The sequence below is a fragment of the Silurus aristotelis genome, assembly GCF_946808225.1.
Source record: "Silurus aristotelis genome assembly, chromosome: 22".
Taxonomy (NCBI): Eukaryota; Metazoa; Chordata; class Actinopteri; order Siluriformes; family Siluridae; genus Silurus; species Silurus aristotelis.
In genome coordinates, this window is record NC_139595.1 from 8,554,671 (window position 1) to 8,573,608 (window position 18,938).

General features: G+C 36.3%; 1 protein-coding gene across 1 annotated transcript in view; it reads left to right on the forward strand.

Annotated features, from left to right (window-relative positions):
* ephb1 (EPH receptor B1) overlaps positions 1 to 18,938 on the forward strand; it is a 331,037-nt gene that overhangs the window by 82,611 nt on the left and 229,488 nt on the right. Inside the window, exon 2 of the mRNA XM_083525614.1 lies at positions 4,229 to 4,293. Coding sequence (XP_083381740.1) covers positions 4,229 to 4,293 — 65 coding nt within the window. The remainder of the gene's footprint in view (positions 1 to 4,228; positions 4,294 to 18,938) is intronic.

Consider the following 18,938-nt stretch of genomic DNA (forward strand, 5'->3'; position numbering starts at 1 on the left):
TTGATTGAGGCCTGATGATCAGATATCCAATCCACCTTTCATCTCCTCCACTAACCAAGCAGTCGTTTCATCTCAATCACAGCCTCCAGTCAGTCCGCATGCTTCTCAGAGCAACCGCCGACGCCTCCTAATGAGAAGTCACACAAGTCAACTGAGAAGAAAAGTTAGATGCGGTTACAGCTTAGGGAAATGAATTAGAGGCCTCATACTGTAACTTTTCTAGCAACTGCATTTAAATTCAAATCCGACAAAATCAGTCTCGCTTGTTAGAAGTCTTAGTAAATGCTTTATGTGGCCATACTTATTAAGTTGCAATGGAAAATAGCTTAGTATTTTAAAAGAAATACGCTACCATATATAAGATCATATCTATATGTGGTCCGTGTTTGGCTACAGTAGACAAAGACGTTTGAGGGAAAAACAAACAAGTCTTTTTATAATAATATATGTTTTATAGCTGCAAACTTTACCGTACTGAGTAAAAATAAATAAATAAATAAATAAATAAATAAATAAATAAATAAATAAATAAATAAAACAACTTTCTGGAACCTGAGTAGTGACCATAATTCTTTAAACCATAACTAACTTTCTTTCGGCTTCTCCCACTAGGGGTCGCCACAGCGGATCATCCGCATGTTTGATTTGGCACATGTTTTTACGCTGGATGCCCTTCCTAACGCAACCCTCCCCAATTATCCAGGCTTGGGACCGGCACTAAGGCTTGTGCAACCCTAATGGCTGGGGTTGGTTCCCTGACTTGGGCTCGAACTCGGGCCGCAGCGGTGAGAACACCGCATCCTAACCACTAGACCACCAGGGAACCTAATTTGTTAAACCATAGAAATTAGTTTAAAATTTTTAAACTAATTTGTCAGAAGGTGTTTTGTCAGAACAGCAGCTTTGGGCAGGTTTGTATTTTTGCCCCGTTCTTGTAATTTTACGGTGAATGTTTATGGTTTAAATGAAAAACATACAAACATACATTAAATGAAAAACATACAAACAAATATATAATATAATACTGTAACCTCAGTGATAACAGGAACTCAGTGCCTACACAACTTTTTGGTTACCCCCCCCCCACCCCCCACCAAAAAAAAAAAGCCCACCCACACTCCAATGAATTGCTTAATCACTTTTTTCCTTCTATAAAAGTACAAATGTATGCAGATTCTACGTCATGGCAGCTGCTAAAACACGGCAGATGTGTTTACAGCTGTTGATGTCAAATGTATGAGCTGGTTTCTGACATGTACTATATTTCTGACAGCGTTGATAGATTGATTTGGTGTTTCATATAAAGCCGTATGTCAAACTGAACTGGACATCCTTTGAACGCATTAAGTACCGCTAGCTTTTTTCTTCTTCTATGCGTTTATACTGCAGGAGTTGTCGACTAGTGAATGCAGAGCCACAAAAGTACTGCAGCAGATTGAAATTTGCTACAGCAGGACTGGACAACATATGGGAAAAAAAAGTCTATAGTGACTCTAGTGAAATATTTGTGGGGTTCTCACATTCCCTAATTCAGTCCCATGCATTTATGTAAATTAATTCACGGCAGCTCAGCAAAGAAGGATAGCTATTTAACAACATCAACAAAAAAAACAACATATGCTGCATTCCAGTTTGCCTTCAGATACTATGCACTAAAAAAAGTTTAGCTTTATCTTATTTTATCATTCCCAGCTTTCTAAATGTGTTTAATGTATACGTAAGTTCTTACTTATATATAAAAGTTATTTCACTTCTTACTGTTACTTACATCCAGTTATCCATTATGTTCATTCTGTCACAAAACTTCACCTCCCTCGCGTGAAAAGCTGAAACGGATCCACCTTTTAAATATCCATTGTAATAGTCATCTGGGTACCTCTGGGATACTTATTTCAACAAAACTATAATTTGGGATATACTTATTGTATTTTTTTTATATATAGTTGGTAAATTGGTAAGCAGCAATAATCCTAAAAATCTTTGTCACTATTCAATCACTCTAGCAGCTTGAACTGTGAAAAATTTGGGTTGCAAATAAAGTACGGGAAAATAAGCAGTAAGCAATTATGAGACATTTTTACAATAAAACTTTCATTCGGCTTCTCCCGTTAGGGGTCGCTACAGCGGATCGTTTACTTGTTTGATGTCTGGGGTTCGTTCCCTGACCCGGGGATCGAACCCAGGCCGCAACGGTGAGAGCGCCGCATCCTAACCACTAGACTACCAGGGGACCGAGATGTTTCTGCAATAAGTTTCTCTTGTTTCTTGTTTCAAAAATCTTGTTTAAGGACCCAGTAAAGGCAGTTTGGTGGTCCTGGGATTTAAAAACGTGACTATTATTAATGTGAATTGAAACTTTAACTATTGAGCTACAACAGCTAAAATACATGGAGCATTTTGACATTTCTAGTCATGTGTAGATCTTCTTTCAAACTGGTAATGCTACGTTGGTAACAGTTGGTAACAAATGCCTATTTTGTGGTGACATATTGGGAAAAAAACTTTGGGAAAAAATTTCTTAACGCATAAATAAAACGGACCTAAAAATGTTCTTCATATCACTATAATTCTGGAGAATAACAATTCTTGAGTCCTTCGAGAGTAATACAGTGTGTTAATAAAAGTGCCACACTAAAGTGATGACAAATGTGTTTATATTAAAGTTTTTATTATATTAAGTTTGTTGTGAATTGCTTGTTCCAGCACATATATATATATATATATATATATATATATATATATATATATATATATATATATATATATATATATATATATATATATATATATTAATCCAAATGTGCTTTTAGGATTGCATTTGAAAGAGGATATGTGTCAGAGTGAAAGTCATCACTGTAAATGTTTGTGTACTGGCGTTGAAAAACTCACTTGTGACCTATTGCTTGCTCAGCCACCACGATTGCAGTTTTATATAAAATTGCTATGTTCTTGTTCTACAATGTCTCCAGGACGTGTTTTCACAGATTCATGGAGTGCCTTTTGCTAGCAATAAACTATTCTTTCTCCATTAGAGGGCAATTCCAAGCCAAAATATTGTTGACAGTGAATTTAAATCTTTTCTTATTGTATTCTTTCAAAAGTAAAGCTAGCTTCTGCAATTACCGCTACAGTAGATATTGTACTCTTTAAATTATTTTATTTTTTGGTGTATCTGTAGATTCATATCAGAACTGAATCACATCAGAATCTGCTGCCCCCTTTTGTACACTACTGCATTTCATGGTTGTGTACAAGGCAAAAACAGGTTATTAATGTTCTTGTGTACACAAAAACATAGCCAAAATCAGGTAGCACACCATCGTAGGTGTGTAAAAACCAGTGAAGTGCACTTATGAATTTTGGCTTTATAAATAAGCCTGACTTGACTTCCACCATAAAAGGCTATGTTTGTATTTGTGTGCTTGTGTGTGTGTGTGTGTGTGTGTGTGTGTGTGTGTGTGTGTGTGTGTGTGTGTGTGTGTGTGTGTGTGTGTGTGTGTGTGAGTGTGTGTGTGTGTGTGTGTGAGTGGGACTTAGTGCTGCCTAGACTATGCCCTTTTACTCTGTAAACACTCTTATCTGGAAGTAGTGCTTGTTGTCTGTAGAGAGTTCTCTCACTGACAGATATCTCCTTCGATAAACATGGAGAAAAGCCAAAACACTTAAACGCAAAGTTGTACATTTCCACTCTTTGTTAAAACTTTACGGAATAGAAATAATATTTTACCTATGAATAATCCAATGAAGTATGCGTGAAATCTACACATATGGCTTTTAAACACTTCATGTATTATATGTATTTTTCACATACAGTGCATGTGTTTGGATTTGTATGATTAGAATTTACAGGTGCCTTTTCATATGCAGGATTTCTTTTTACGTTGATGACATTGTTCACATGATACAAATTTTACTAGGATTCAAATGTAGCTGAGCTGCTGGAGGGCATAGTGTGATGAGATATTTTATTTATTTATTTTATATATATATATATATATATATATATATATATATATATATATATATATATATATATATATATATATATATATATATATATATATATAAAATGTCTTGAACTTTGAATATTGCTTGGTCAGATTAGACATAGGTCATGTATTATGTAGGAGAATGGAAAACTCCTACTACATGTATTATTATTATTAGTAGTAGTAGTATTTTTATTATTTTAATTAATATTCTGTACATCTCTCTTTTTTTTTTACAGAGACTATTTTGGACACACGGACTGCCACAGCTGAACTCGGCTGGACAGCGTACCCTGCATCAGGGGTAAGTGTGTGTGAGAGTGTGAGAGTTTCCTAACATATAGGCCTAACAAAGCCTAACATATTCTTACTGAGACACATGAAGCCCTGTTCTGCATACCTGAGCTTTTATGATGCCAATGACTCTGTGACTAACAGGCAAAATATTGTATTCATCCCTCTTGCTTTTAGAGCAGAACTAATTTAGCTTTTATGGAGTCTTACCAAGGATGGCTATGGTGATGTTGATACCTCGTGAAGTACAAAAACTCTCATTCAAATTTGATCTGCCACATACAGTATATAAACATACATATTGACACAGAGATTTTTTTTTTTGCAATCACAATCAGATTACATAAAAGAAATAAAAAAGATAAAAGATGAAAAAAGTTGCAGATTCAGAAGAAAACACAGGTATATAAAAAAAAAATCACATTAGACTAGCAGAATAAAATATATATTATTATATAATATAATATGATTACAGCATAATAAAATGTAATCCGAACTAATTAAAATAGAGCTAGAATATGGATGCAGTAGTAATAATAATAATAGATACCTTACTAGTTGTACATATGTGCTTCTGGCTGTGTGTGTAGAGGAAGAGAAACATCTTTTCCCTGATTTTAATAAAGTTGAAAATGTTACGGTTGCATTTTATTGGTAAACGATAAATGCGACCAAATACTATGACTTGCTCCAGAGAGGCATTTCTCATTAATAGCACTTTAATAAAAGTGTCATCTCCCCCTGTAGCTCTTTATTTATTCACAGCTTTTGGAAATTGTTTACTTCTTAGCTTTGGTTAGGGGGAAAAAAAGGAATCCGAGCTGAGTTCTGCTCAATAACCTGTGAAAGAGTTTAGAAGAGAGACAGAATGAGTCATTAAATCACTTTGGAGCACCTTAAAAAAAAAAAGAAGAAAAAACACAGTAAAATGATTACGCACTCCAGGTGTTGTTATTGCTGAATGTAAATGGAGCGATATTAGAGTGTGTATCTGCGTGTGTGTGGATCCGAGTATGTGCCGGCATCTCTCTTTGCTCTCTCTGCTTCATCAGAGTGTCGTGGAGAGAAGCTCCCCATGCTATTTCATCAGCACAACCATTATTCTCCATCCAGCCCCATTCAGAGTGACTTAATGACATAATGAAGGCACTTAGGCTCCGCAGAGTCCGCAAAAAACCCCAGCTAAAGGCATGGAGCCAATGCAGAGTGGAGCTTTAGAGAAATCAGGGTGTAGGGATACAGAGAGATTAGCATTTAGAGCCAATATGAACTCGAAGAGATATAGCAAGCGTTCTCTTTCTCTTTTACACAGTTGCTTTTCAGTTTTAAACTTCTCATGAATGTTTAAGAGCATTTAATGTTCCAAAGTATTTAAATGGTACCAACCGTTTGGCATCAATTATTATGTGAAATGTATTTCTGTCACTCTTTCTTCAATTGAAGTCATTTAGAGTATTCTGCTCTAGTAATCAGCATCAAAAATCCACCTAGAACAAAGATCTATTCTACCAAAATCTCAACTCAAACAGACCTATGGCTCCTTAGAGATTTTTTTAAGGCCACACCCCAACAATTACACACAACTTATGATTTGGTTCATGATCATGCCTTTCAGTTTTACAATTATGAATGCATCTTGAGTTTTTTGGATGCATTAAGCTTGAGTAAAGAAGAACTGATGGGCATGTGTAGGCTGTGTTGTTCATCTCATTGTGTTTCTGTATTATAGAAGCTCAGACAGTCTCAGTCTAAAACTAAAGATACACTAAAGACTTATGTAGTATCTGAAATATGTAATATCTGAAATATGTAGTATCTGAAATATGTAATATCTGAAATATGTAGTATCTGAAATATGTAATATCTGAAATATGTAGTATCTGTTTTCGACTTTATTCTGTATTGCTGAAGCAGACCAGATCTTTTCCCTATAAGACATGTTTGAAAGACCCATAGTGTTTATATTAGAGTCTGGGCCAAAATGTTGGAGGGCGTACCTGCAGCTTCTGAAAGCCCTTACGAGCCGACTGTACATATGACATGCTTACTGTCCATATGTGGTGATGTTCCTTATGCTAAACATTCTAGAGAAATGAGCTCACTTACATCTTGTATGTTTTGAGATGCGGACAATAGCATCGGCTCAGATATATAGACGAGACAGGACGTTAGATCGGGAGGACGGTTCGTTTGGCTCTGAACCCCTCCGAGCAAATCCTGGGTGCTCGTATCAAGATGCTGAACCTTCTGTAAATAAACCTGGTTTGCAAGAAAGACGGTGTCTACAGAGATTTCTTCTAAGCAACAGCTACACTCCTGCACAACCCGAAATATACTTCACTCACTAAAAACCTTAAGACAAGTTCATGCACAGTAACTTAAAATATAAGTATGGCAGAGCTAAATGATTCACATGCTAGAGGCCATAATGTAAAAGGTTGCACTATAGAGTCACTTCGGGTCGATATGTACTGACTAATGTTTAACTTTGGGCAATTTGTTTATATTGTTTGGATTATACTTTCAGCTTGCACATACACCTTTTTTAGAAAGACACCTGACACATCTTTCTTGCATGACTGCAGAAATTTCACAAAAGTGTTTTTACTTTACTATTATTACTTTCAACATTGTCTAACAATACTTGCACTCAACTAAATATAGGTATCAGGGCTTGTACTGGTCTACAATGATTGATTGGCAGTATCTTTTTTATGTGGTCTAGTGGTTAGGATGCGGCGCGCTTACCCCTACGGCCCGGGTTCGACCCCTGGTCAGGGAACCAACCCCAGCCATTAGGGTTGCACAAGCCAGTGCACTCTTAGTGCCGGTCCCAAGCCCGGATAAATGGGGAGGGTTGTGTTAGGAAGGGCATCCACCATAAAACATGTGCCAAATTGAACATGCGGATCATGAATACGGATGATCTGCTGTGGTGACCCCTAATGGGAGACGCTGAAAGAAAGTTTATGCTGCAGTTGGGTGTGCAGTTGGCTGACTCTGAATACTGAAATGATCTTTACAAATGTCTGGTAATATTTTTGCATAAATTGTCCAAACAAAAAAATAAATATCGACTTTACATTTACAAAAACGATTCAGTTTCTATGTAAGTGTGGGACAGTGACAGTTAAAGCATGAAGTAGCAGTTAAATGTGATCAGTTCTATGTAAATGCATAATCTTATATTATGTGTGTTCTGATTTTTGATTGCAGTTCATTTAAATTAACTGACTGAAAAAAAAAAAAAAAAAAAAAAAAAGAAAAGAAAATCTGCCATGCACAAAGTTGCATTCTACCAAATTTCAGCTAAACCAGACTCATGGTTTCATTTGATCATATCAGATAAAACCTTCCATTAAATATAAAGCTTGTAAAGATGTAACAGAGATTGTTGATGCCAATTAACAATGAAAATCAAAAGCAGATGTTCAGCTTGATTAATGGATTCATTAATTTGTGATTTTTTTACCAAATGAACTTGATTAGCATTTACATTTTGGCAACTCCAGTTACTCATTGCAGCAACAACAAAAATGGCACTTGACACTTTGCAAGCATGAGCAGTAAGTGTAAGTTTAGGATCAGCAAGAGGTGAACAGACTGATATCGCTTTCAAGTGAAAGCTCAGATGTTCTCATATTTACCATCCATAGTCTAATTAAATTTCCCTCAGAATTTGTCAGAGCCCTAATAAGCATTGAAGCATGATTTCGGACGAAGCTACAGCTGCTAAAATCGGCAACTCGCTCCAAAGCTATGCTTAAATGATGATGTTTTCATAATAGTTAGCTTTTGCCAATGAGTACTGATGTGCGATCACAAGACTGCTTTGGCTTCGGGCCAGAGTTCTTCGAATCTCATCTCTGCAGTAGGTACGCTCTGCTCTCATCACTACATTAAGCGTAATGAGGACTTTGATCGTTAGCTGATGAACTGAATCAGGTGTGTGAGCACAGCAGGAACTCATGATTGAAATTAAAATGCCCTGAATGTAAATAATAATGGGAGTTAATATGGGAGTTGTTAAGCAAGTAATCTGAGCTTCAAAACATTTCGATGAGATGGATGCAATGGATGAAAAGATGATTCTAATAAAATCGAATAATTTGCATATATTTCTCAGTCATGTCTTCTTCCAGTTGCTCAGTGCTCCTCTATGACTATCCCTGTTTCCTGCAGTGTTTGTGATGTTCAGTTTATTTTTTTCTCCCAGTTTCAGTACAGAAAGAAGGAGGGAAGTGAAGCATGAAGTGCCAGAGAGAAAGAAAGAGAGAGAGAGAGAGAGAGAGAGAGAGAGTAGTAAGAACAATACAGGGAGAGACAGTTATTTATTTTTTTCTTTATAAAGCTAAAATAAATCTGCCACTACAAATACACCAGAATTGCTGTTTTTGGTTTGACCCAGAATTAAAAACATCGCTTGGCCTTTATGCTCTCCCTTTGGGTTATAAGAATTCACCTGGTCGCAAATCTTTCCAAAAACTACCTAAGAAATAACTTGATTGATGCCAACAACACAAGTTTCTTACAATGTATAAAAAAAAACACAAAATAAAATTGCTCATTCCAAGTTCCAGACACACAAAAGCATCTATTTTGTATTAAATCCTACAGGGACGAAGTTACTCCTTTCAGTGATAAATTCACTTCTACTATATTTTGGTCGAGGTATTCATTTGATGCTAGGCTTTTTCTCTGCTTTTGTCATAGACAATTGATTCCACTATGAATAAAAAAAAAGAGTTTCAGAGACATTTTACCAAAAAATGTATGGGTCACCAAATGTAAAAAGAATATTAATAAATAAAGATAAAAGAGGCGAAATTAAAACCTTCAAAGCAACACTCATTTATTCATGACGTCCTTCCTTTACTCCGATATATTTACTGGCTCACTGCAAATAAAGAGAAGTAATGGGAACCTGGTATTTCTATGTTTTTTTTTGTGTCTAATAGACATGAACAGTTATCTTATTATCTTTTTTTATCACAGTTAAGATTATAATTAACATATTTATATATGTATATATCCCTATATATTATAACAGGTTTAAGTTTCAAGATCAGATTTAAATGTAAATGTTGCATATGAATGTAAATATTAAATGAAAACTGTTAAATATAGCAAATATAGAAACTTCCTACACAGAATGATTGTTGGTGACTTAAAAAAATTATGGAAATGACGTAGAAATGGAATAAAATCCAATTATATAGGGAATGTATATTCAGTTCAATTAATTTTTTATTTGTGTAGCGCTTTTAACAATTAACATTGTCTCAAAGCAGTTTTACACAGATAATGTGGTGATAAAAAAATCACTGTGGCAAGGAAAAACTCCCCGAGATGGCATAAAAAACCTTGAGAGGAACCATACTTTAAGAGGGAACCCATCCTCATCTAGGTTGCACCGAACGTCCATATATTGCAGATATACGATGTTGCGGGGTACAGATCTACAGATATATATCAGTAGCAGAACCCAAACATGAAAACATTTCTGAAATCAGGCTGGTTGAAGGCCCAAATGGCCTGTGAGAAGCTCCAGATACAGGTCAAAAGCTTCAACTATTGTTCACAAAGCATCAGAAAAAGGGAAAAAATTCATCTAGCAAACAAATCTCAGTAGAATGGTGGTTTCGGTCAGATGGACTATTTCAGAAACTCCTGAGATTTTCGAACACAACAGTCTATAGATTTAAAAGTGCGAAAAACAAACAAATAAGGAAAAAACTTCCAGTGAGCTGTAGTTCTTTGGGTGGATATGCCTTATTGATGAGAGAGGTCAGAGTAGTATGGATAGAATGGTTAGTGCAGACAGGACGGCAACAGTAACTCAAATAGGCACTCTTTATCCCCCTGGGTGCACAGAAAAGCATTTCGCAATGCATGTCAGTGTTTAGGGCAGATGGGCTACAACAGCAGAAGACCACATCAGATTCCAATCGTTATAGCCAAGAAGAGGAATCTGAGGCTACAGTGGGCCGGACACTAAAATAAATGAGTCTTAGTTAATGGGTAAGATGTTAGACCTTCAGATTAGAAGGTCATGTGTTCATATTCCCGGCACCACCAAGTTGTCACTGTTGGGCCCATATGCAAGGCCCTTAACCCTCACTTCCTCAGCTGTATACCTGAGATAATTGTGTGTATGCCGTAAATGTAACTGCAACTGTCTAGTTTTAGTGAGAACTTGTGCTGTGGTCACATGATTGGTTGATTGGTCAATTGTGTGAATGACCATCAATACAGGTGTCCCTATAAACTGGCAAGACCTCTAATATTCCATATAGCATTCTTTTTCAAGACCTTTTAAGATATTTTAAAAACCATATTAATAACTTTTACTTGGCTTTGCATTTCCCCGGAGTAGAGTTGTGTGCCGTTCTGTTTTTAATCCCACTCCCACCTGCTTCTGCAGATATGACCAACCGACTGATCCTGCTCTCACACGTATTTTTGTTTGTACGCCTACCCATGACATTTTCTCAAAACCAAGAATTTACTCAATTTCTCAAAAATAAGTAGGCAGTTCAAACCCTGACCAGGATAAAGTAGTTATTAAAAATGGCTGAATGAATAACCAAAGTCCAATCTACAGCAGAAGTAGTAAAAACAGTTCATTTTCCAATAATCAGCATGGCGTTTTTTTTTTTTTTATCTCACAAGCTTCCAATTTGATAGCCTGCTCCTGTAACATGTTTGCTGTATCGTGCCTCGTAGGTCTCTGAAGTGTCGAGGTGTTCAGCGATTTAAAAAAAAGTTCAAGTTCTTGATGTTTTCAAAAGATGAAAAAGATGTTGGCTGTGACAGAAAACAGTAAGCATAGTACAGAAGGGTGCTTTGCTTTGTAAAAGTAAAAAAATAAATAAATAAATAAAAAATAAAAAAATTCAATCCTTCACGACTATGCCAACAGACCTGCTGTTTTGATTAAACTTCTGAATTAAAAACAATTCCTTCATGTTCTTGCTCTGGGTTTTTCAGAGTTTTTAGCAAATGTTACTAGAAATATGTAAAACTCATATAATATTAAATGTATTAAATATATATAAATCGGTGGTGGGCGGTCAAAGCCTTTTTTGCTGGTCTAAACAATATCAGAAGCACTGACCCACATTAGCTAGCTAGCTTGTCTCAGCCTGGGAAAGGGTTTGTTTGCCATTTCCAGACCAGTGAATACGAGCGGTACTACTGGCTTACAGCCTCTGAGGAGCGGTGCAAATTATGAGTATGCATCTCTGCTAAGTAAGTTGCATTTTATTTACATTTTAATGTTTTTGTCATGTTATTAGCAAATATTCTGATTCTGAAGTGCTCCAGATGATGTAGGTCGCAGTTGCGGTTGTAGTGTAGCAGTTTGGAGTTGTCTTAACTGGGTTTCTTGCTTTAGTAAAATGGTATTCACCCTTCATATGTGAAATGCCTCTCTCTCTCTGTAATGCCACGCGTTGTTATATTGCATTATAGTATTGATGGTTTATATAGTTGCGATGTGATAGTGGTGGTATTAAGAGGTGGATTAAGTCGGGTAAGTCCCCACTGAAGGCCCAGGTACCAAATTCATGGCCCACCGTACCTACGTATATATACACACACACACACACACACACACACACACACACACACACACACACACACACACACAGGTGCAAATAAAAAAAAATGCTGAGCATGCACTGACTCATTGTGTGTGCATGGGTGTAAGAGATTTGATAATAGCTGTGCTATGTGAAATAACTGGATCGGGTTTTGGGGTTTGTAGGTTGAGAGAGCATACACACATGCTCCTATGGGAGGGTTTGTATTACCTCTTTAAAGCATCATGACTGTAAATATACCGCCCCCGTTGCACCGTGGGCCAGAAAGTGAAGATGAACACAAAGTGACAATCTGAAGAAGTCCCTCGCGTGATGCGGCAGAGGCAATTAAAGGCAAACTCGAATTGAGCAAAATATCTACGAAAGCCTTCTGCTTTCTTTCGGAGTTGTGGGAAGATAATGGTGACACAGAGACACTATGTTAGTCACACAAGAGTGAATGCTAAAGCTGGGAGGAGAATTGGGAATGAGAAAGCATGTAGCATGCAATATAGAATGCTGCTAGTTTGCATTTAGACACATATTTTAGAGCACATGAATAAATATTATCGTTCCAAATGCATTTTGGATAAAACTAAGGCAGATTCATTCAAGCTTTTATGTTGGTTTGTGCCATGTGGTGCTAGCAATGAAAACTTAATAGTGTTTAAAAATATCTTTGTGGTGAAGGAAGATATGCAGGTAGTTGGTTTGAAAGAGGCAGATGTAGAGGACAGAGGGGTATGGAGACGGATGATCCGCTGTGGAGACCCCTAAGAAGCAGCCAAAAGAAGAAGAAGAAGAAGAAGAAGAAAAATATCTTAGTGTGTATCTTTATGTGTATGATGGCAAGCATGCTGGGTTAGCTGAGTCTGGTTATTTAAAAAATGGTGGTCAGTGCTTGAATTGCTCAGATATGCAATTGATTCTCTGCACACTTACAATATATTGACAAAACTATTGAGACACCATATGTGGTTCTTCCCAAAATTTACCTACATCAGTAACTAAATTTACTCATGCCCTTGTAGCTCAATTAGCCCAAACTCCACAATCACACTCCTAATGGTCAAGTGTTCACAAACATTTGTCCATGTAGTGGTACAAAACCCTTGGTTTGCATTCAGATCGCAGCAGCTTGCACTCATTTTAATGACCATGCTCACTCATACTGTTCCTTCATGCTGTATATTTTACATACTGTTTAAGCTCTATTTACCGTTTTTTTTATTTCCATGTTAGTTGTTGTAGGAAGATAGTAAAATCCCCCTACTCAATATTTTCCAGATTGCTGTCATTTTTTGTCCTCTGTCATTACTAAAATAACAAGTACAAGGCTTGCATAACATTTTAGAATGAGTAATACCTGTACCAATACCATATACAGAATTTTTCAGACAGCCATATCTAGGGCAACTTATGATGATCACATTTATACAGCAGAAGAGTTGGGGGTTAAGGGCATTGCACAAGGGTTCCAACTGGCAGCTTGGTGTTGCTGGGATTTGAACTCCCGACCTTTCAATCAGTAGTCCAGAGTCTTAGTCAGTAGTCCAGTAGTCCAGAGCTACCATGTCCCACTAGCGGGTGCTGTATTTATTGGTAAAATAAATATGACTCAGGCAAAGCTGTTTAAACAGCTTGTTCATACACTTTAGAAAACTCAATTGTATGATTTGAATGTATCTCAATGACGACCCAGTGAAAACAGAAGTGGCTGAATAGTTGGGGTCATGTTTTGATTGGCTGTAGTCCAAATATTATAAAACACTTCAGAAACATATTCAGTATTTAGCTCCAAAGGTTTGACCGACTGACTATAAAGGAAGTTTAATATATTGCAAAGAAAGAATCATAACTGAAATAGGGCAGATGCTAGTTCTCAGCAATATTAGAAATACTCATTAGAAAGCTTTCCAGGAACATCTTGATATTCAATTAGCAAATAATAAACAGGGGTCATCAATTACGTCAACAATTTAGAAATGAAAACACACATGGAAAGCTGTGGCTTATATTTGCGGTGATGATTAAAAATATATATTTTAAGCTTATTATAATTGGAAGTGGCTTTCCAGCCAGACATAGTGGAACACAGATCATGCTTGACATTTCCAAGGGGCACGTTTATTTTTCTTAGTGTTGTATTTTCTTCAGGTAAAATAACCTAATTAAAAAAAAGAATTAGCTGACATTAGCCATGTTCAGAATGTCTGCAGTTGCTTTAAAGTAAGAACTTTTGAACAAAAAAAACACAAGTTTTAATACAGTACATATAGTATACATATATAATAAGTAAAAGAATACTAATAAAACTAAAAGTCACATTTATAATTAACTATAGACACATTCTTAACTTATTCATTATAATGCAGCTATAAGTTATTGTGCACATGCATTATGTTAGAAATTTTCATAATTTTCAATTATAAAATTCCTTGCATGTCATGTTAACAGCACAATCAGACTCAACATTACTTTTTGTATAGCACGTTATGTCCTAATAAGAACATTAACAATGAAGTAACTGTCAAAAACATTTACAGCCATTTGCATTTCTTTTCCCAAACTGTTATTACAAAGTTAAATGCACAAATTTTTGGACTAGGAGACCCAAAATTATTCCAGAATAACAATTTTTTGCATAAGCTCCATGATGGTTTGTATGGGATGAAGTAGAAGATCTTGACTGGCTTGCTACTCCGATCTCAACTGTACTGACCATCCTTAAAAATCCATCCATAAATTGTTGATGACACTCCATAAACACACTCTAGAATCTAGTGGAACATCGTCCAAGAAAAGTGGAGGTTATTATAACAGCAAATGGGAACTACATATGTGTGTATGTTCAAAAAGCATATGCAAATTGTATGGTCAGGTGTCCACAAACATTCAGCTACAAAGTGTACTTTCCATCTGTTTCACACCTGCAAATACCTTTGTTTTCAGAAAGCACCTTGCAATGCATTCATGCTGCAAACTATTTAAACACTGATTTTTTTTTTAATCCAATACTTGCTTAAATTATACGTACATTTGGTTAAATACTTTATAATAAATATTTCAGTAGGTCTTTGTCTTTTTGTTATTATAAAAATGTCTATTTTGTTGAATTATAATGTATCACTACCAACAAGGCATTCTGTTAACATTTCATAATGCCTAATGTGTAAAAAAGCCATATAAACACATGAAAAGTTTATGAATTTGTTCATAGGCTATAATGCTAATATTGCATAGAAAATATTCACCATTTTCTTTCAAATAGGGTGCACTTTTTGAACTATTTATCTTTCTATGCTTTATATTCCTCGTTGATTAGAAGCAGATGGTTCTTAAAGTCCGCACCTGTCACCTTTTTCCAACAAATGCGACAAAACAACTCGCATAAAGCCAGCGAGTGCATGTGCAGTATGGTTGTTCAAAGCCACGCTGGTTACGCCGCTGAATAAACTCGTGCCTGCTGCTAGCTGATAGGAGCTTTAAATATGGCTTCATTAAGTGAGCGTGTCGATGCTTTCTTTAAAGAAAGGAAGGGAAGAGTAGCAACTTGCATTTAATCTAATTTCACATATTCACAGTTGTTTTTTTGTTGTTTTTTAGCTATTCCATTCGTTACACACTACTTTGTTAATTGTGTGAAGGTTGCAAATGTGACTATTTCAGGATTACATATTTTAATGAGTTAGTTTGTCTGTTGCACCTGATAAGTTGGGTGAAAAGTTTGAGGTGAGTTTGCAGATTTTAGGCAAAACTGGAAGCATAGAACAAGAGTTGTTCTTACACTTGTATGTATTTGAATAATAAATAATCAAGGTTTAGATTAATTGGAGGGGCTTTTTTTCATATATAGCCATCCCAATATGACCCTTGTCCAACTCGCCCAAATCCTTACACTTGAGGACAAAATGTTCTACCTGTTCTACTAACAGGTGCCATGATAAAGAGATAATCAGTGTTATTCACTTCACTAGTCATAATATCATAATGTTATTCCTGGTTGGTGTATATATTGAGCGAGTTTAACCAGGGCCCGACTGTATGGCTAGACGACTGGTTCAAAGCATCTCCAAAACTGCAGATCTTGTGGGGTGTTCCCAGTCAGCAGTCAGTATCTATCAAAAGTGCTCCAAGGAAAGAAAAGTGGTGAACTAGTGACAGGGTCATGGGCAGTTAAGGCTAATTGATGTACATGTAGGTAGCAAAGGCTGGACCGTGTGGTCTGATTTACCAGACAAGCTACTGTACAAATTGCTGAATAAGTTAATTCTGATAATGCTCAACAGATCAGCACTGTTTTGGCAGCAAAAGGAGGACCAACACAATGTTAGGCAGGTGTTCATAATGTTACCTATATATGCTACCCATAGGTATATGTGTTCATTATCATTGCAGTACAATGCTGTACAACGTATTTTGTAACTACCAGGTTCAAATTGCAGTACTGCTTAATACTTTGGGAAATTTAAGCAACCCTATTGATTAGAAAACACAAACAAAAATAACAAATGGATGAACAGAATTAAGAGAAATTGAGGTGCTTCTCTGCTCACCACACTTTTTTTTAATTACTATACTAGTTGCCTTCTTGCCTGCTCGAACCACTCTGCTCATTCCGTGACCTCCATAGCTCAAAGATTTCAAACCGTAGAGACTTGTATTCGTGAAAAAACCCAGGAAAACAGTCTTTGTCACACCAACAAGGTCACCAAGATCAAATTTTTACCTAAATGCTGATGTTTGATGTTTATTGTAAACATTCAACAAAGCTCTTGCGCATGACTGGATAATAATTATATGAAGGATGTCAATTAGGTGTCCTTCATGATAAAAATGACATGGGGCTTAGCGGTGTAAAAAAAAAAAAAAAAAAAAAGAGAAAATGGCAGGAGAATCCTGATGAAATAGAATTAAATATTATGCAATGCAAATTCTGAAAACCAAGTTTACTTGCCTTTTCACAGTTTTGCAGCTAGTGAGCATCGCAAAAAGTTATGTAATCATACTGCAATAATACAGCGAACATTCAACATATTTGGTAAATTATTAAACTGTTACGGGCAATTTATCATTTTTAATTAGTAAGAGATTTTAAACCCAAACTGATCGTAGTTTATTGATGGTCTTCCGTATTCTTTTATTCCTCCATAAAAATAAAAAATAAAAAAAGATTGTGCTAAACCACCATTCCTTTGTGTTTAATGTTGTGGTTTTACTGAAGTACAGTGCCAGCAGTTTCACCATGTCAAAAAATATTATTATTATTTATTTATTTTTTGTCATACAAAAATAAAATAAAGTTTGGCCAATGAATCTGAAATGCCAGTCAACACCACATAGTTAACAAGTAATAAAAGGTAGTTGAGAATTCATAGGTTCTAGCTAGTTAACACATTAATGAAGCTCGCTAGATAATACAGTTAGTCATAAATGCTACTATAAATATCAACCCATGAAAGCCATGATAATTTGTTAGTGTTTGCTAGTTCAAAAGTCATAGACGCTATCTAGCTAACAAGTCATACATGCTAGCTACGAAATCATAGCTGTTAGCTAGTTTACAAGTGATAGAAACTAGCTCACAAATCATAAACGCTAGCTAGTTAAGAAGTCATAGACGCTAGCTAGCAAACTAATTGCAAAGACTAACTATAAATCAAAGCACTGAGCATGACATATTCTATTTTTTATTAACCATTCAAAGCTTAATGAATTACAGACAGTTAAATAAGTTGTTAAACAGGCAATAAAATATATGAATAATGTTGTTGAGTTGTTCACAGCATGCAAAATGCTGGCCTCGGGTCATCACCTCAAGCGAATCATGCTAATCAGGCTGAATTAATATCTTGATGAAATATTAGTTTAATAATAGCTTTTGTTATCTTTAAGTTAAAACTTCCAATTGGAAAATATGTGGAATCTTTTAGGCTGCCAAAAAAGCAAAATGCACTTCTGAACTGGATCTGTTCAGCTAATTAGCTGGTGAGTCAGTATATATCCCTATTCCCAAATGTATTCAGATATACTTCCCTATATTGTGTGGAGGTAAAGACACATAATCCTCTTTGAGATCACTTTCTCTCTCTCTCTCTCTCTCTCTCTCTCTCTCTCTCTCTCTCTCTCTCTCTCTCTCTCTCTCTCTCTCTCACACACACACACACACACACACACACACACACACTCGAAACACACATACTTGTTTCCCCATCAGTCTAGCTCAGTCTTATTGCTTTACTGCACACGTTTGCACTCATTAAATCCTCCTTTCAAATCCCCTCCATGCCTCACACACACGCACACACTCAGCACATAATGAGCCGAGCTGATGAATTAAAATATGTGCTGCTGGAGAGGCGGCCAACCTTTGACCTCTGGATGGCGAGCAGGCCAAGCAGGCGTGAAAGAGAATTACTGAGACAGACATGGGTGCGTTCTGGGAAAGGCTGTTTTTGTGTGTGTGTGTGTGTGTGTGTGTGTGTGTGTGTGTGTGTGTGTGTGTGTGTGTGTGTGTGTAGATCTCAGGCTTGAGTAAATGTCAAAAGAGGAGAACAAGAGACAGGGATATAGCGATTTTTCAGGCCTCTGGCTTTGTAAGGACCAGAAGGTTTAGGGAAAAGAAGATGGGGAAGAAGAGGAAAAGATGTGTTGAATCTTCTCTGTACTTTTCTTTAATTTTGACCATCATGAAATCACGTTCTGTGTTTGTGAGATTTGTGAGAAATTAGTGAGACATGATATGGTTGACAGGTGTCTAATAATATAAAAAGAATATGAGCTAATGGATGTCCTCACATCAGTAAGCATCCCAGTTGTCCTTGCCTGTCTATCTCTCATTGACCGTATGTATACTATTCATTATTAATGCTCACAGCTGGGTAAAGATCGAGGGGACAAAAGAGAAGAGAGAGAGAGAGAGAGAGAGAGAGAGAGAGAGAGAGAGAGAGAGAGAGAGAATTAAAAAAAAAGGTCATGCTGAATGTAAAATTAAAAAGCAGCCAAAAAAGATGACTAGTCATGCCCGTTACACTTCAAGTCATCAGTGTCTCTCACTCCCTAACACACACTA